This window comes from Kwoniella dejecticola, chromosome 8 (assembly GCF_000512565.2).
Source record: "Kwoniella dejecticola CBS 10117 chromosome 8, complete sequence".
Taxonomy (NCBI): Eukaryota; Fungi; Basidiomycota; class Tremellomycetes; order Tremellales; family Cryptococcaceae; genus Kwoniella; species Kwoniella dejecticola.
This window is the reverse complement of record NC_089308.1, coordinates 1,347,170-1,366,147: the sequence shown is the minus strand read 5'-3', so window position 1 is coordinate 1,366,147 and position 18,978 is coordinate 1,347,170. Positions and strand designations below refer to the sequence as shown.

The 18,978-nt window shown below is 51.9% G+C and overlaps 5 protein-coding genes across 5 annotated transcripts; 2 read left to right on the top strand and 3 right to left on the bottom strand.

Moving 5' to 3' along the window:
• Positions 1-165: 165 nt before the first annotated feature.
• Positions 166-3,377, top strand: I303_106786 (uncharacterized protein; the record flags this gene model as incomplete). The annotated part of the gene is made up of 8 exons (XM_018411828.1): positions 166-303; positions 360-1,110; positions 1,161-1,952; positions 2,000-2,062; positions 2,117-2,445; positions 2,498-2,827; positions 2,884-3,217; positions 3,268-3,377. The coding sequence occupies 8 exons, from the start codon at positions 166-168 to the stop codon at positions 3,375-3,377; spliced, it is 2,847 nt and encodes a 948-aa protein (XP_018259029.1).
• A 129-nt stretch (positions 3,378-3,506) lies between these two features.
• On the bottom strand, positions 3,507-5,078 carry I303_106785 (tyrosine aminotransferase; the record flags this gene model as incomplete). Its single annotated transcript, XM_018411829.1, has 6 exons — positions 3,507-3,800; positions 3,861-4,133; positions 4,177-4,293; positions 4,346-4,579; positions 4,631-4,909; positions 4,968-5,078. 6 exons carry the CDS (start codon positions 5,076-5,078, stop codon positions 3,507-3,509), a joined length of 1,308 nt encoding a protein of 435 aa, XP_018259030.1.
• Positions 5,079-5,495: 417 nt separating this feature from the next.
• On the bottom strand, positions 5,496-8,897 carry I303_106784 (uncharacterized protein; the record flags this gene model as incomplete). The annotated part of the gene is made up of 17 exons (XM_018411830.1): positions 5,496-5,641; positions 5,695-5,818; positions 5,863-6,070; positions 6,124-6,159; positions 6,211-6,251; positions 6,306-6,536; positions 6,588-6,737; positions 6,791-6,840; positions 6,892-6,988; positions 7,043-7,097; positions 7,146-7,178; positions 7,233-7,272; positions 7,325-7,385; positions 7,441-7,876; positions 7,932-8,090; positions 8,137-8,297; positions 8,355-8,897. The coding sequence occupies 17 exons, from the start codon at positions 8,895-8,897 to the stop codon at positions 5,496-5,498; spliced, it is 2,571 nt and encodes an 856-aa protein (XP_018259031.1).
• A 250-nt stretch (positions 8,898-9,147) lies between these two features.
• I303_106783 (uncharacterized protein) lies at positions 9,148-13,717 on the bottom strand (the record flags this gene model as incomplete). The annotated part of the gene is made up of 15 exons (XM_065969443.1): positions 9,148-9,187; positions 9,242-9,414; positions 9,468-9,581; positions 9,626-9,832; positions 9,876-9,968; positions 10,067-10,755; positions 10,842-11,550; positions 11,597-11,892; positions 11,966-12,398; positions 12,441-12,595; positions 12,638-12,737; positions 12,785-12,901; positions 12,952-13,143; positions 13,193-13,458; positions 13,513-13,717. The coding sequence occupies 15 exons, from the start codon at positions 13,715-13,717 to the stop codon at positions 9,148-9,150; spliced, it is 3,789 nt and encodes a 1,262-aa protein (XP_065825515.1).
• Positions 13,718-14,146: 429 nt separating this feature from the next.
• On the top strand, positions 14,147-18,932 carry I303_106782 (uncharacterized protein; the record flags this gene model as incomplete). The annotated part of the gene is made up of 5 exons (XM_065969442.1): positions 14,147-14,731; positions 14,780-14,888; positions 15,394-16,079; positions 16,146-16,343; positions 16,389-18,932. 5 exons carry the CDS (start codon positions 14,147-14,149, stop codon positions 18,930-18,932), a joined length of 4,122 nt encoding a protein of 1,373 aa, XP_065825514.1.
• Between the last annotated feature and the right edge of the window lie 46 nt (positions 18,933-18,978).

The following is an 18,978-nucleotide window of genomic DNA, read 5'->3' as shown; positions in this document are numbered from 1 at the left end:
CTGTATAGAATATCTTCCACGTCACGACATATGTCATTGTGGGCTGCGGGATTTGTTGACATGAAAATGCGTTCCAAAGCATGTCCTTCTACTCATGCTGCAGATGCATGACATTCTTAGTGCTAAGACACACACCTGCCCCAATGCCTCGCTGATTGCGCCATCATGTACGGCTCCTCATCCGGGTCAATTCCAGACCGGCCCAACCGACCACTAATCATCAAGTGCGCATTCGATGGATCAGCTCGGCGGGTCACTTTCCCCTCAGCAGCAACATGTAGACTGGAGTCGCTGCGAAACAGGGTCAGCACCATCACCTTCTACACTTGAGACCCTATCATGCTAATCAAATGCCACAGGTCGAAGAATGCTTTGCCCTGTCGGCCTCTCCCTTTTCCCTTGCTTACACCGACGACGACGGCGAAGAGTTCTTCATAAAGTCAGAAACGGATCTCACCGAGGCCATACATTATTACGTCTCTGGAGACGATGATGCGGCGGCATCCTTTCACTCCGGCTCCAATTCAGGTCGTATGACTTACGGCTTTGCCGCCCAGAAAATCGTCTTACGTTTGGATGTTTTGGTGGAATACGACGGACCAAGCTTGAGTGACACTTCCTCGATTTCTAGCTTCCGCACGGGAACCAACTCTTTCTCGGACTCTGGAACAGAAGCCAAAAGTCAAGGCACCCTGCGATCCAGCTTCTACGCCGAGACTTTAGGGAGTGGCTCATCCGGTCAGGAGAGGTCTATAGGTGGTAGCGGTACAAGCGGCCGCGACTCGACGCTACATCAATTCAGCTTGCTAAACCTAGAAGCCGATGATGGTCAAGACCGAGACCTTTCCGGGTCGGCTACGCCTAGAGAACCCTACATTGTACCGTCAGCACCCATTCTGACAGGTCCCGAAAGCGATCCGGCGCCGTCGCTCCTCACTCACTCCGACCTTGGGACACGGTGGCTGCGTGAACAATCAAGATTGGCTTCCCGGAAACTTGGGCCTGCTCCGAAGAGCTTAGCAAGATCGGGTGACTATGACAGTGATGAGGATAGTTACGGCAGTGACGAAGAACCGGGAGAGATTGCGTTAGTAAGGGATGCTCGAGGTCGTGAGTAGCCTTATTCCCTGTACCCAGGTATCGCTGAACAGCGCTCGTAGGCTACTACTATTCATACCAGACCGACGCATCGTCTCGATCTTCGGTGTCGGAAGCGGGATATACAGAGCACGAAGCAGGACCCAGCGTGCGGCGTATCTCTGGGATGCCGTCCGACTTCACGCTGTCCACCTCACCTCCCAAGACCCCTGACTTACCCTACGACCCAGTCCGCGTTGCGGAGCCAGCTGGCCCGCCCATACTAGCACCGGACTGCTCTGCTTGTGGTATACGCCTCGATTACATGCGATATGTCTGCCGTACCTGTGGAGAAGGCGAGTTCTGGAGACAGGATGCTCCTGGAAAGGCCAAATTTGTCCCACCCGTGAGAAACAGCGATAGTGACCCAAGCGATGGTTCTTCGTCAGAGGGAACGGAGTGGGCTCCAGGTAGAGCCAGCTCAAACGGGTCCCAGACCGTATACAATGTCGCAAATCCGCGTCATCGGAGCGATTCCAGCTCGACAAACGAATCTTCAGGGTCAATGCAAGCAACCTTTGGAGGACAATCGTCGCCTACCACAGCCATGTATCGATACGGGAACGGTCCTACACCCCCAGATTCTCCCAACTCGACGAACCAGAATCTACCAAAAGTAAAAACCGCCAAACCTCACGGCTATGAACTATGTGCAGGCTGTATCGAAGTACATGGCATCGCCCATACCAAAGCTGCGGCAAGGGCAGCGAAGCGCGACCTCACACATGCCGAGAGGCGGAGACTAAGAGCCGCCGGGGAATCTCGTCACTCTTTCATTGAGAAGATCTGGGCAGCTGAAGGCTGGGTGGATGTGGGTAAGTGACATCCATGCCACTGACTGATCCGCTAATTCCTTCTCCAGAATACAACGAAGATCTGGAATGCACAATGTGCCGACATCCTCTGTTCAAGAATCGGTTCAAGTGTAAGCGGAGATCGCTGTGAGAATGCTCCGCGTCAAGCTGACGTGCGTGCACAGGCGTATCCTGCTCGAACTTCAACCTCTGTCGGACCTGCTACCACAAAGCGGATGAAATACATTCGGCCCATGCTTTCCTCTCTCTCCCGGACAAAACGCTACCTCTCCTTGACGGGCTGGGTCTGCAACCACGCGACCCGCCTGAAAGACCGCATCTTATCCCCGTCCCGATGCGTCACCCTGGAGCCTTCTGTCATAATTGCCTACAAGACATAGTGGGACCAAGATTTCACTGCGCTGTCTGCGCCGTTGACCTTTGTATACAGTGTGAAGCTGTGGTGTCAGACTTCAATGGGACCAGCCATACAGCAGACCATATCATGATGAAGGTGAGCGAACTTCATCGAGATTCGCCGCGTGGAGCTGACCATGACTCATTAGATCCCGGTCCCTATATCGTCCCACGAGGTCGATGCTGTCTCCCGTCGAGCCCGAGACAGATGGTTACAACAGGACCGAACGGTCGCAGTCAGTGGGCCCGATCCCTTCCAAGATGATGCTGGCGGCTCGTCCCGTTCGTCATCTCCCACGAACGACACTGTATACGCACCAACTGCGGATCGCAACGGCGCTGCAACTCAGCAGGTGATCGGCGTGACAACTCCAGACGCACTTGATCATGGCATGAAGTGCGGCAATTGTCACCAATGGATCATGGGCAGGAGATATCAATGCGCCAACTGTCCGTCCGAGCCAGAAGGCTTCAATCTGGTAGGTAATCTTTATGCTTTGACCCGTTATGCGTGCTGACTCACCCACTGTACCAGTGCTCGATCTGCGAGCTTCGTTCATACAAGGTCCACGATCCGACTCATATCTTCCTAAAACTTGATCGCCCGGTCCAGATCCCCATCAGATCTTCAACACCTGTGCTACCATTGTTATATCGCCATCCAGTCGGCAAAGTGCCAACATCCGCTTTGGCAACCATCAATCCTCGCGATCCTACTGCATACTTACAACACCTGCTTCATCGAGAGACATTATGTGATGTACACGGGGATCAGATACGCGGCGTCTGGTTGCGTTGTTGCCATTGTGCAGCTGGATTCGATGTGTGTCAAGAGGCAGAAAAAGTCTTGGACCACGATCCGACGCATGGTATGTATCCGTCATCTGATTTAGACTCCAGCTCACCCTGTCATCATCAGTCTTCGCCGTATTCAAGTCCCGAGTCGACATGTCTGCTTTCCGGACCTTGGCTAATCTCGAGGCTACTCATGCAAAGCCGCTGCTGGACCAGCAAGTGTACTTCTCCTAGCGATGCTTGGAGCTTTGGATAGAATTTGTTGTACTGTTAAACCATGCATTGTATTGCTCCGATCTAAACCGTTTCTCCGCAGATGCAATTCCATGCAATCCAGGCGCAAATAGTCCGTAAATGAGAATACTACAAAGCGTTATGTCTCTCGCAGAATTCCTGCAGCCTCTCGACGACATCCATCATCACGTCCGAAGGAGTACCAAGGACGATTCTAAAGTACCCTGGCATGCCAAAGCAGATCCCCGGTAAAACAAACACAGCCTGTTCGTTGTACAAGGCAGTCGCAAAGGCGACATCGTCTGCGAGGTCCGGGAAAGCGCCTGGCTCTATCTTGACAAAGCAGTACATGGCTCCACTTGGGAAGGCGGCGCTCAAGCCGGGAGCGTCGGTGACCCCTTTGTGGACGATCTTGGCGAGAGCCTGCAATTTCTGAGTGAGCGGGAGTCCCCACCAACGGTCTGCACTGCCGATGCCGCTCACCTCGATCTTGTTAATCACCTCATCATACCACTCTGGCTCTGTTGCGAGGATAGTCGGCAAGGCTGCTTGAATCAGGCTGTTTGGTCCCATGAATCGATTCCCCCAGCACTGTATCCCCTTCTTTACGCTTGTAGCGACGCCCAATGGGTCATGCAGACACATCCATCCGAATCGCCAACCGGGAACGAGAAACCGCTTCGACAGACCGGAAAGGGTGATTATGGGCACGCTCGTGGACAGCGATGCCAAGGGAGTAAAAGGCGATGACCAGGTCTACTCTCGTCAGCTACGGCCTTCTGGCGTATGGATGCCTCACCATGTGACCGTAAATCTCATCCGCTATAATGGGTACCTTGTGCTTCTCAGCTAGCGCCAGAATATCCTTCAAAGCTTCTCGACTATAGTTACTGCCGCATGGGTTGCTTGGGTTGTTCTGATCGGAGCGTTAGTAAGAGCCATCCAAAAGGATTCTGAGTTACACGTACGACCAAGATAGCTCGAGTCTCATCATCACACAAGTCATCCAACATGTCCAGATCTACCTCCCAGTCCTTCTCCTTCACGCAGTCGTAGTATCGTATCTCAACATCTAGGTTGGCTAGTAATGCTGTGTATTGCGCAAAACCGGGGCGAGGTAGCAGAATATTGGATCGCTCGACCGATGCAGGCGGGATCATGACCGAGAATACCAGGTCAAGTCCTTGTCCTACGCCGTGAGTCTATAAAAGACCTTAGCCCAGCCGCTCAATCCGCACATGTTTGCAACTCACCAGGACCACGTCATCTATACCGTATTGTACCTGATCCCATCGTGCGTGATACTCAACCACCGCTTTCCTGGCTTCTGAGGATCCAACGCCATTGAGATAACCATTGGACTGCCCGTCGACCACGGCTTTCTCGACAGCGGCGATCGCTGCAGCAGGAGGCGGATGAAGAGGGTAATGAGTAGGATCGCCCAATCCCAAGTTGATCGGTGTCTTTGAGGAGGATGGGATGTTCGCTGTGATGGAAGCCAGAGTCTCGCGGATCGGGTTCTTCGATCGAGCCTGAAGGATACCTGGGATGAGCGGAAGTCTAAACCCCGACTGTGACCCAAATACTCACGACCGAGGGGGACACGCGCACATTCCATTGCTTCTCAGACTTCCGAGATGTCCTCTTCGCTGGATGCGTGGCAGCTGCGTCTTCTACGCGGATGAGTTGAATGTCAGGCATACTATTATTCTATTCACAGGCAGGTCAAAAGTGCTGAGTTTAACGGTGTTTACACAAGAGGTTGGGAAGATGGCAAAGCGAGGGGGCAAGACCTGGCTCGCGGATTGTGGACTAATATATAGGTATGCATTTCCTGACCATGATGACCCTAGGCCGTCTTATCACCAGACGGTTGCATCTCGAATATGAGGATCATATGGTCGAGATAACGCTGGTTCGCCAAAAGTGACGGAAAAACATTCATCGGAACTCGCGACATGGTCCGATCCGGCGGCAAATATCCTCTTTCTAGATCCGGCCGGCAGGCCATCTCGCGGCTGACGCCTCGGCTTTCGCGCATACATCTACTCTACATCACTATCTACATGTCTATCATCAGAGCTGTCGTAAAGGTCGTCAAGTCATCTATGAATCACACTACAAGGCAGTCCCCTCGGGCATGACCTGCTCGGCCAGCCCCATACCCGTCCTCACCAAATCCAAGCGGGTCGAGAAGATCTCCGCCAGTAAGAACGCAGCAAAAGAGGCATCTGTCCAGTAAGAGAGATGGGCAGTGATCATGTCTAATATCTGCGGGTCAGCTAATTCTCTGATGTATCGGTGAATCAATGCTCACCCAAATATTCGCTGACACCAGCTGACGGCAGATAGAAATCAACGTTTCCATGTGGATTGAGCGCGGAAAATCTGCGCTCGCCTCGGGAGCCTTCCAACCGTTCTTCTCCACTTGGTCCTGACATCTGCACGATTAAAAGTCAGTCAAGCCTCTTCGCCATTCACCCACCTCAATCCCGCTCGGCAGGCGTATGACACCGGGTCGAGCTGGTTTCTTCTCGCCTGTTGAGCCGCCGCCAAGATAGGATGGCAGATATTTCGATATCGTCGTAAAGCCATCGGTCACCGGAGCGTAGAAAGGTGCAGTGACCGAAGTGATAGCCAAGGGAGGGCGATGAGCCGACAGCTTGACATCGACAGCCGCGTTGAGTTGATAGCTATCGCATCCCAGTCATTACAAGCCCAATTTCAAGCTCGATCATCAACTTACGCCACTGGATCAGTGTAATAAAATATATTGTAGAGTCTACAACAAAGGGTCAGCCGCGCCGGACCACGGGGAGGTACTCGAGCTCACGAATCAATCGCCAAGCAGCCATATTTGCCCGAGCGATCCAGCTATGGTCAAACATCCGTTAGTCTGCAACCGGGCCAACGACAGACCTCGCTCACAGCTTCGTCTTGGGGAGAATGCATGGTCCGCTCCCTACCCTTTCGAGGCATGATTTGGGCTTGCTCGAGATGCAAGAATATACCCAAAGGACTACCACACAGAAAGAGATTGCTGGTATTGAAGAGGAATCTATCTTTAGTCTGATGAATGACCTGCTTGGGCAGTTGCGACAAATCAGGCATTTTGGTAGGCTGATTTGACAAGATTTGGGCTGCCAATGCGGATCCGAGCTAATGACGTTTTCAGTGATGGGTATCATTTGAGGAGAGGACTGCACTCACTGAATGCCCTATGATGTGAATTCTACCGTTCTTTTCGAAATCTGGGTTACGTGCGATCCACAGCCGGTACAACTTGTTGGCTTGTGTGCACACCGCCTCGATCATTTTCTGACGGTGATGAGACATGTACAGCGGGATATCCAGCAAGACCTGAGACATACGTCAGCTACACCATGACATCAGGATGTGAAGGATCTGCTTACCGAATTTGTAAGCTCCCGGACATAAGGAATAGACTTGTTCATGGTTATATCTGAGGATCGATCGTCAACAGTAAGAAACGGATATTCAGAGTCGCACTCACCAGCGATAGTAAACCTATTGTCCATGCCATGCTCCTTGTCTTCCTCGGTCTTCTCATCATTCAGGTCAATAGATGTACGCCATTGGACTGGCAGTATCTGTAAGCGGAGCGTCAGCTTTGATCAGCAGCTGATAGAAATCCATGGACTGACTTGACATCGGCGCTCGCGGATGATGGACGCTAAAGCAGGATTGGCGGATTGTTTCCTGCAATCATATTAGCTGACTAACGTCTCACATTCCGAGACTGCTTACCTTAAGACTTGCCGCAGCTGGTTACCAGCGTATCTGCGAGGAGTTCAGCGCTTTCACACAAATGCGCTAACAAGCAGGGAGACCCACACAAAATTGTAAGCTTCGTACTGAGTAGCGAGTTGCTGACCTATTGCGAATGATCAGCTGTTTGTCAGGGTGACCACGCTTGGGAGGCTCACCAATGCCGTGAAGAACGAGTATCAGATCGGTACAGGGGGAGTCGTCCTCCTCGGAGTCGACCTGCAAAACCCGCCAGTAAGCCACGTTACGGATCCGCACCGACGAGTCTACTCACAAGTGGCACATTTTCCTCTTCCAGCGCATTTCGGGTGTCGGAAGAAAGTCCAATCGGCTGTTTATGCTTTTCGTCATTCTTCAAATCCTCTAAGCTCTTCTTTACACCATTCAACGTGTCACCAGCACTTAGACCCAGACCTTTGACCGCTGACCCCACGACCGATTCTCCTTTATCATGATTGTGAGTCTTGTGGCCAGTGTCTCGTGATAGAGCTCGTTGATGCATTGAAGGCGATTTCTCCATGACTGCTGACCTCTGGCTACTGCTGCTGCCTCTGCGAGAATGCGGTTGACTTCGAGCCGGTGAGTTCTGGCTCTTACTCTTGCTTGCTGCAGCACTTGCAGCCTCGAATCCTCTGTAGACGTACGTGCCGGAAGGCTTGGCCCTGAGAGAAGCCCAGAAAGCGCGCGTGAGGTAGGTGAGAGTACCGGTACTGGCTTGACTTTGTCAGCACCTGCTTTGCGTTCTGAGGACATCTTACAGCTCACGTGAGGAGCCGACCCTTCTCTGCATCCTCGAAGATGATGCCCAGCCCTTGCCCAAATTTGGAAGGCAAGGTGTATTTCAGCTTTTCTTCGCCCGCTGCTCCCAAGGAGATGGCAGTAGCCAATTCATGCTTGTATGAAGGTTGCCATGGCTGAATCTCGCTGGTGAATCATCAGTCACAGTAGACCCTACCGCTTGATGACCTACAGATATGCCTTCTCTATTTCCTCGGCTAGCTCCCATGAACAAGGCCTTGTCTCACTCTCCACGAACCATGTACCTCTCAGTACCGGGACTCGCGAGCCCGAATGCGCCCAAAAGACCGGATGTAATGACAGAGTCGGTATCGAGACCTCGAACAGAGAATCCTGCGAAAGCATGAGTATCAGTGCATGATCAGGTGGAACATTGGTTAGAATACTCACTTGACTGACAGGCACCCCTTGGATGACCTCGTAGTTATCAGAATCACTCTGGGTCTTTCTCATGATGTCCTTGTATTTTTGTTCAGCATCGTCAAGCGGAGCCTCTTCGGCCATGGTTTGCTCTTCACCTGACTTCAAGTGTTCCTTATCAGGTACCTCTCCATCCTGCCTCTTCTCTTTCACTTTGTCATCAAGCCGGTGGGCCGCGGTAGAAGCGTCGGAATGTGCACTTGTGACGCTGTTCCTCTTCGTCCTGTCCTTCTCCTTGACTTTCGCGCGCGCAGGAGCCCCTTCGCCCTCCATACTGCCCCATTCTCGGATGATCTTCCGCCTGTCATTGTCTGTAGTCTCTCTCCATCGTTCCTCTATCCTGAGGGATTCGCTAAACGAGAACGGCTTGTATGTTGTTGAAGCAGATGTGATAGGAGTTGGAAGGAGGTCAAGATGTTGAGCGCCAGCGTGGACCCATCGAAAGTCAAGGGTCGGAATCGGTACGAGCGGGGGTGTCTCTGGCGGAGGAGCATCTGGAGGCAGTGCTGTCATCCTGCTTGAGGTTGTGATCGCTTCGTCAAACCAATGACATGGGTGGCAAGGAGAAGGTTTATTTAGAATTGACTTATCTATTTCAACGTAATCAGATATCACGTTGTCGTCATTGTCGCTTGTTACGTAATGCCCCTCAGGTCACTGCTTCATGATAACATGTACAAGCATAACAAAATATATGTACAACTATATTCAGGAGTGCCCATGTATCTACCAACCAATGTCGTATTGTCCTTTTGTATTCTGTCTAGAGGTCATGACCTTGGGGTCGCAGCATTCTTGCCCATCTATCTGCCATGTCAGCGACCTTTCCTTACAGTCAGAGGTGAAGCGGCACTCACTGTTCCCTTTCGAGGTTCGCTCTCTCGAGATCATACTTCAGCTTTCGATTTTCCAGCTCGAGCATATTCCGACTAGCTTTCGTCGTTTGTAAGTCATTCTGCAAAGCGGTGAACGCATCTGTCTCCGGTAGCTGGGCATCGCTGAACATGCCATCAAGCTCGGTATTGAATGCCTACGCAAGATCGGTCAACATCGCCTCTGACCCGTTCCAGGGGATCCTCTCACCTCATATATGACATCCAACTCAATCTGCGCATCCCCTAATTGTCTTTGTAGCAGATCGTTGTGCTCTCCGGAGCGCAAGACTTGACCTTGGAGGGTACGGAGCTGTTGAGAATGCTAGACTCCCGATCAGCCAGACCAGTCTGTGGCATTACACTTACCTGCTGCCTGTCTTCGATGAGCTGTTTCGCTAAGGTGATAGCTTGGGAGTTTCCCATCTCCGCTTGTCGCAGATGGCCTTCGAGCCGTTCGATGATTGAGCTAACGCCTCTAGCGCATTCATCCAAGACTATAGCATCGACTTCTTGCCTACCAGAAATGGGTGAACGGGCCGGTGCAACGCCATAGTCATCGTGCTCAACAAGACGCTGGAACGCTCGTCAGCAGACCGTCGACGGCGCTTTAACTCACATTCATATTCCTTCGCTGAGGTGACCTGGGCAGGGATGTGTTGCGTTCCAGTCGGTGCACTAGATCTTTGGTTCTCACATCCTTCGTCATTTGCTTTCGGAGTCCGGCGACCTCAGATTTGAGGCGTTTGTTAGATCCTTGGGCATCACGGATCTACCTCATCAGCCGCGTCAAATTTCGGATGCACGTACCTTTTTAGCAGTCACATCCAGTATCGCACCAATGTCTTGACTTCCCTTGATGTCGACCTCTTCTACAGTGACATTGCTTTGCACTGAACCCACAGCAGAGACCGTCCTTGGCGTGGTCAAAGGGCCAGATGACCTGGTCGGAGTGAACTTTCCCGAAGGTCGACGACAACTCGTTGTCTTCTCAGACGGGGCTATGGAGGAGTTGGATACATCCCTGGAGTGCAGTGGACTACGGGGTGGAGATCGCTTGCGGGGCGTCAAATTGTCAGCCGAATGTTGTCGTTTCGCGGCCACATGTGTAGTGGGTGTAGAATGCGGTTCCCCTTCGTCAAACCCCTTCAAAGGTACCGTCTCACGTCCTACGGATATACGTCGACCGCCACCTGAGACAATCCGCAGTCTTGTATGAGCGGAGCCAATACTTGGCAATTGAGCAGAAGAAGCTTGACCGGTCGGGCTGAACGAGGCACCCGCCAACGGGCTTCGCGGCCCGGCAGGCCGGGTAGACAGAGCCGGAAGCGGAGGTGGAGGACTAGCTAATTGACGAGGAGAAGTGAAAATCGTATCCTCAGTTGCGATAGTGCTTTTTACTATTTGCGAGTCTTTGTTGCCACTTGTGGACAATAGTGCTCGAGGGGTCTCGTCTGCGATCCGCCCGAGACCTCTGACGGGTGATGGCGTTTTGCGCACTATGCGCAATGGAGCGGTGGTGGGCGGTGGTGTTTCAGGTCGCACTGTCATTGTCAGCCGTCGTGCCAAGATCAAAGTCACTCACTTTCAGCATGCGCCGCTTCTCCGAGCCTATCCTCAGCCTCGTAGCCCTGTACGTCTTCACTCTCATCTGCGCCGTCCTCATCCTGTACCGCTACGGATCTGCTATTATTCTTCGCGAGATCTAGTCGAGCGTTGAGGTCGACCTCGCTTTGCCGCATACCGTCTTCATACGGAGCACCAGCGACAAGACCACGTGAAGATCTCGTGAGACCATCAAATGGAGAGGTGGATCTTTGTGACAGCCGTTTTCGAGACGCGTCATCCATGAGATCCATAGTCGATGAACGACTACCAGTTGATCTCGAGGCCTTGGTGCTGAAAATATCGCTTCTACCGGAGATACTGCCAGCACCGAAGAGGTTGCGCGAGATGACATCGAGATTGAGCATCGCAGGGCGCAGCCGATGTGAGGCAGCGGACGGAGTTGTTGGACACGAAGTTGTGCCCGTTCGGAATTTGAATATGCCGTACTTATGAACTGAACCATCAGCCAACCTTCCACACGGAGATGACTTACTGGTTGTCACCACCCGTTCCAATACCTCGCTGGTGTCGATGACCACGCGCTCCTCATTCACAGCGTCTGCGGTCGAATAGGAAAATCGGCACATACCACCAGCCATCGGTTGGAGGCGGATACAGAGCAGCGGATTGTCCTCATCAACGATGATGTCTGTGGCCATACCCGCTTCGTCTATATGCAATACTACCTTGGCCTGATCAGGTCAGCGCAGGACAAGCCTATTAACCGCTTACCTTTCGTTGGTTGTTCCAGTCTTCCCTGGACCAAATGCTCCAATAGCATCTCGCTCGACCCATCGGTTCCCCCGCGCGTTCCAAGCCGATCTCGGATTCGCTCATAAGCACCCGAGATGTCCGACTCAAACTGTCCGTCGTCACTTTGGCCCTCGCACAGGCTTGCGCCGACCACAGGTTATGTAAGAAACGTAGCTTATCTCGTCGGGTAGCGATAGGATCTAAGGCAACGGAGTAGGGAGGATGCACGACGGCATACGAACGGAATGGTCGAGCTGCCCAACGACCAGTTTGGTCTATCGGCGGGCGCTCGAAGAATAGGTGGAAGTCTGGAAAATCAGCCGACGTCAACGATTGGTCATGACTCACCCCCGTTGCCCACATCCGAAGCGATCACATCCAAGATGTCGACTTGTCCTCGAAAACTCAGTTTGTCTTTCTTGATGACACTTTTGTCCAACACAGTGGGCGCGCGGACTAGCTTCTGAATGTCGTCGGTCCCGGTGATTCTCCTCCCACTTATTGAGCTTGATTGACGCTTTACTATCATCAATTTGTCGTTAAAGAGGAACAGCGTGCAATGTAACGGTGCGCCGGCAGCGTGTATCGTAGGAGGTGACTGCGAAGTCAATGAGCCAAAGGAGGCCATAGAGGGATTGGAAGTCGAAGAGATGGACAGTGGCCGAGAACCCAATGATGACAGCGGGCGAGAGGGAGGCGAAGATGCAGTTGGATATTCAGCTGGCAGATCTTCCACGTCGAGAGAATCGAGATAGTCTCGGTTGTTGCTGAACAGCTTTGCCTACAGTTCAATCAGCGAATCATCCTTCATACCGTCACTCACTGGGAAGTCCTCGATGTTTCGCTCCAAATTGTACATCACCATTGCCCGTACAGTCCGGGGATCAGGCTCGCATCTCGCAATACCCGAAGCGATATCAATCGCCTCGAGCAATTGAGCTCGTTGAGATGACAAGGGCGACATGCATTTGATCATGGCTGATGGAATTTCAGCATGGTCCATTTGGAGTAGAGACTTACTCTGCCACAATAAAGTATATCTTGGGATCCTTTGCACAGGCTCCATCAGTAATTCCCGCAAACCTATGTTACCGATACCAGTGGTCTGATATTTTGTGCTCTGTCGGAAGCATCAGCATAAGTCTTTGACAAGGCAGATCCACTTACTTCGATAAACAAGGCGAAACCAGGAAACTTTCTCAACGATTCCTGGAATAGCCTTTGTGATTCATCCTGTTTGCTCAGATACGTGCGGTATGGGTCAAATGTTCTTAGGATCTTCAACTGAGAAGGGAATCAGTAAACCATAGCCAGGTCACTATCACTGAACTCACATGTCTCAGGCAGACGTCTCCAACGCTTTCTGTCGCATGACCGCTTTCCAGCATAGCGTCAAGATCGGTCAGAAATGCAGCTGACGCGGGGACTATCGCTTCGATATTAGCAAACATGGCTTTAGCTTCGTATTGGGGTATTAATTGCTGGTTCGCATCTCTGGAGAACAGTCGGAGGCGATCTGCATAGCTCTGGAAACAGTTAGCCGGCCCCTTCTCATACGAAGGGAGACAGACCTACTGTCTTTAGAGCATGTATTCGAGAGAGGTAGCTTCTCTCGGTTTTCACGAGTTCTTCAATCAGATTCATCAGACGGGCCGACGTCTCAGGTTGACGAGAGTTTGCCCATCCACGAGCACCTCCAATAGCTTCATCTGCATCTTCGGCAGGATGGACCAAAGGGCGCGAGGGAGTATTAGGCCTGCCATTAGTAACAGCGGGGGGAGCTTGAAGAAGGGCAAGTGGTTGAAGTGGGTTGCCCAGGCTAGCAAGAAGGTTGGCGGTGTCTGCGGCCATAAAATATATCAGATGAAAGGTCTGCGGCCCCGTATAGAGCTCACCTTCCCCTTCCTTTTCTACCACTACGTCGCATAAGAACGCTCTTCTCGTTACCTTCTGTCCGGTCTCTCTGTCTGTTGATCTTGTACTGCTGTTGAGGTCTATGGCTTTCGAGGGAGGAGGAGACGGGAGAGGTTCAGCTGAGCGGTGCCGTATGACATGCTGCCTGGGTTTGAGAGGGGAAGATCCGGTTGCTGCGGAAAGCATGACGCATTTGCGATTGGCGAAGAGGTCGGAGGCCGAATGGTGGTAATTATCTGGGTAAGTCTGATGTTGGAATGGTGAAGGCGTGGCGGCCCTTGTCAATAAAGGGTTCGTGGTTTCATGAATGCGATGACTATGTGAGTGAGAGAGGGAGAGGGTGGTTGAGAATGAGGTATATATGTATATAGTTGGATGATAATAACAAATAGTTGACAAAAGTAAACAATCTAACCCTCGTTATCTTGTAAAATCAGGAACGTTGTGCGGGCCAAAGCGCGCATATTACGTAATCAAATCTCGACTGATGTTGTTACAGTGACGCATTGATCATTTGTGACTTAGATATATGTACAGTGAATGCTACTCCTCACAACGCACAATAGGGTACCAAAGCACGGCATCGCGAAGGAACCTCGGTCTCAATCGCTGGCTATGGCTTCTCAAAGTCCCCGCCGCACGCGACCTGACTTGTCCTCCTCGTCCTCACACCGCCGGACGATCCACCATGCTTCCAACACGATTGGCCCCTCGGAGGAGATCAACCATTTTGCTGAGTGGGGACAAGCACAAGATCCGCTCGATGTCAATGGCAGAGACAAGTCAGACGACGCTGGTCCGAGTGACTACTGGAGACGCAGGTCACCCTCCCCGTCATCTCAAGTACAACCGGCACCAATCAATTGGCGCAAGCTCAGTGATCAGCCTTTTGACCCCAATGCGATAGAAGATGGTCCTGAAGATTTATTTTGGACAAGTCAACCGCTTTCTCGTCCCGCAACAACCCGAGAAGATCTGCCTATGAATGGGATTGAGAACGATGAGAGGGAATATGCCAAGCGTCTACATGAAGTGATGAGGAATGACCTCACGCAGAGCAGATCCCCCAGTATCGGCTCCGACTTAGCAAATCTCAACGGCAACGGCTACAACCAAACCTACGGAGAAATAATGGGTACCAACGCGAATGGAGAGTCCATAGGCGACGAGGAATTTGGCCGGCTGAGTTCACCTCGAATAGTAAGCCAATGACCCCATTCTCGCCCGACTAGGCTGATCTAGTATTAGGATGGCATGTCCGATCGCACGCCCTCATTGTCTCTGAGCGATACAAAAATCGTTGTACCGCAATCAAGCATCGTATCCCCAAGTCCTGGCAAGCGGACTTCCTTCATTCGTGAGTATGAAAATCGAAGCGCAATCCGCTGACATGAGTAGATCCCTCCATATCGCGTCTCCGGTCTCACATGCGGACCACGTCCTCTTCCACTCAACCAAGCTTGCGGCAGCCTCAACTTGCTCACATGAGGACTTCAAGCCATTTCTCGCAAATTTCGGAAGCCAAGTCTGACACTCTGTCGGTCGGGAGCGGTATATCGCAGCGCCTTCCGGATATCGTACCGGATGCCTCCTCCTCGGCGGGAACTACACCTTTTTTCGTTTTCCATCCTCTTCGTCGCTTAACAATGCATCTATTCCGTAAACAAGACGGTAATGCTGGCTCAAAGAGCTCTGATCAGTCGCTCGGGACACCCACCGCCATGGACGTTCGAGGCATGATTGCTGTCGGTACAGATCGCGGCTTTGTCTTGGTCTACGGCTTTGGTCAGGATGTAAAACATATTTTGGGCAACGAAGGCAGCTGTAAGTTCGCTATGTCATGTATTTCTGCTGATTTCCAGTGTCTGCCGTCACGACTGTCACCATCTCGCCCGATCAAACGTATATTGCGGTCGGTCGGTCATCCGGGAATATCTATCTGTACGACTTAGCCAGTCCAGCCAAAGCAGCTAGGGCAACGAATGGATTGACGTTACAACAAGTCTTGTCAGGTCGTCGGGAAGGTCATTTGCAGAACAGTCGGATCATACATATCGGTTTCGTTGGATCCCGTCATACATCCATCGTCAGCGGAGATGAGCACGGCCGTGCTTTCTGGTGGAGCTTGGGCAAAGTCATGGGCATAGAAAGCAACGACGTCGTGCGAATGCTTGGCAGCTACCCCAGCTCTGGACCCGAAGTCAACGCAAATCCGTCCAAACGATTGAGTACCCTGTTCGCTGCGCTTCCCCTCCCCCTCGACGAGCAATCACACGCCATCGACCGACATCTCTTATCGGCTCTGCTCACCCCAACCAAATTAGTCGTTGTTGGCATGAAGCCGAATCCTAAAACCTGGTTCCGCAAGATGAGAGGTAATCTTGGCGGGGAATTCGGTGGTCTGACTGGTACTGCCTTATGGCGATGGTCAACCACAAACAACCCTAGCCTAGTCTACTCCTGGGGATCATTGGTCCAAATATTACATGTCAAAGCAGGCACGGATCCGGAGTTCGTAGAAGGGAAGTTCATCGACGTCCAGGAGCCTGTTCGCGCGCTTCAGTGGTACAACGACAACGTGAGTGAATGACAAGCTGATCGAGCTGACAATCAGCACATACTGGTCATGACCACTACTCGACTCATACTGGTGGACGCCCGTACAATGACTGTCTCCGAGTCGACCTTGCTACAAACCCGACTGCTCACAAGTCTAGACCTATATTCTGATTTGTCCAAAGCTACAGTCCACCCGCCGCCTGGATCTCTGATCGGCAGTGTCAAGCTTCATCGGGACAAATTGTTTTTATTGGTGAGTACCCTTTTTCCCACGGATCTGGCTAATAGAGCTGCCTAGACCAAGACCACCTTGCAAGTTGGCACTTTAAAACACTGGAATGACCGAATACTGCTTCAAGTCCACCAAGGCGACTTCTTGGGAGCCATTCGAACCGCGCTGGCGTACTACGAGGATCGCGCGGAAGGGAACACAATCAATCTGCCTGAAGATCCAGACGAGCGGAAAATGATCGTCTCGGCCAAATTGCGCGAACTCCTTCTAGCATCACTTCGCTGGGCATTCTCCCCAGATCGTCTGACAGATGACTCTCATTATGGGCAAGGTGTCGATCTGACAAGCCTGTTCGAGGGTCTGGCATCTGCCTCCATTGAGGCTTGCCTGGCGATGCACAACTTGCCGTTTCTCTTCGATGAGGCCTACGATCAATTTGCTCAAGCTGGCATTCAAGGGATCTTTCTCCGACTCTTGGAACCCCACATCCTGTCCGGGCGGGTCCGCGACATTCCCCCCACCATGTTCCAAGCTCTAATATCGATGCATGAAGATAGAGGTGAACCTGACAAGGCCGAAGCGATCATCTGGAACGTCGAACCCACTTCTCTAGACATCGATCGGGCGATAACCTTGTGCGAAGAACACGGGCTATGGGATGCGTTGATCCATGTTTACACGAGAGCAATGAAGGACTACGTCGCTCCACTGGTCAAATTGATCAACGTGGTCCGTGACATCCAGCAGGACCGTCTGAATCGCCCATACTTAGCGGGTGATCTTGCTGATCAGGATTTAGAAGGTTGGGCGCCAAACGCCTACAAACTATACGCCTATGTGGAATCGGTTTTGTCAGGTCTATCGTATCCCAGCGGTCAACCGCTTCCGGAGCTGGAAGCCAATGCTGCCAGGAACGAAGTTTATTCCTTCATCTTCGCTGGTCGAACAATATCGTGGCCGACCACCAGCGACCTGGTCCTGACGAACGATGGCGCGGAACCTCCTTATCCGTACCTCAATCTACTGCTGCGCTTTGATGCCGAGGCTTTCCTCCATTCTATGGACATCGCTTTCGAAGATCCATATCTCAACGACACGTCTGGCGCTATGAACCGTCAATCCATAGTCAACCTCATGCTTGATGTGATGGACCCCGAATATTTTCATCCTGGCGATATCACTTTCCTCCACATCTTCGTGGCACGCAATTTGCCCAAATACCCTCAATTCCTCTTCATTCCTCCATCAACGCTGCACCGCATATTGGTCAGTCTAGCTAGTGATCCCGATCAAAGTACCCGCGAAGATCGACAGCTGGCCGCCGAATATCTGCTTTCCGCCTATACACCTCATGACTCGGAAGCAATGTTGCGGTTGTTCGACCAAGCAGGGTTCTATCGGATTCTGCGAACGTCCTACCGGCGGGAACACAAATGGGCGAAGCTGATACATACTTTGTTGAGAGATCCAGACTCCGATGATCAGATTTTCGACAGCTTGGACGATATCATCACCTCGGCTTCGGCCTCTTCAGAAATAAATGCGGCCATCACTGAAGTACTTCCTCAGCTGCTATCTCTCGGTGTGCGCCAGACAGCTCTGCTCCTGGACAGGGATCTTCCCCTTTGTCACGGTCAGGCTATCGAAAATCTAGCTGCAGCACCGCTCAAACAGCTCGCCTATCTGCGATGCTTACTAGAACCAGACATCGACGAGACGGGCACGACGCAACCCTCCACGAAAATTGAACGGCCTCTGCGCCATCTGTACGTCAACTTACTTTGCCAAAACGACCTGAATCATGTCATCACCTTTCTCGACGCGCGCGGTCCAGATTCCTTTGATCTGCGACAACTTGTCACCGACTGCGAGTCACACGGATGTTTCGAGGGGCAACTATGGGCTCTAGATCGTCAGAACAAAACGAAGGAAACCTTTGACGCTTTCGGGGACATCCTCCGCACTCAGGGCGCGGACCTCAACGAAGCCATCCTGTCTTGTGAGGCTGGATCGATTCATATGACTTTATCTACCGTCCAAACAGTCTCAAAGATGGCTACACGCATATGCCAGGAACATTCTCAGTCATCGATAACCGCCGAGGTCGAAGATATGTGGCTAGGAGTGCTGCACGAGATCATTGAACTGGTCCACTCGACATCTGCTATGCAGCTACCTGTTCCCACGGAGCCGATCAAAGTCTGCATGGAAGCCCTACGAGGGATCGTTCAAGAAACGCTGGCATCTCTGGTTTCTTCCTCGTCCTCAGCCTTATCTCTACCCCGACTCTTCAAGCGGCTAGTAGATGCCTCGACCTCAGCGTCGCCTGGTTCCAAGAAGGGTCGTACGTACGCCGAGTTCCGAACGATTCTCACTGGCATGCTTGATTCGTATCGGTCCGAGGGGGAACTGCTCAACATGACCACCCGTCTGATAGAAGCCGACTTGTTCGATATCTTGGTTGAGCTGAAAGTGAAAAGAGAAAGCGGTTGGAGATCTGTTTCTTGTGATTGTGACGCGTGTGGAGATCTCATAGAAGGGTCCAATACTATCATCTGGGCGGATGGGAGAATCATACATAGCAGTTGTGAGGCTGGTCGAGAGGTGTGAAGGGAGACATCAGACAAGCCATCATGTGATCATGCATACAACCATC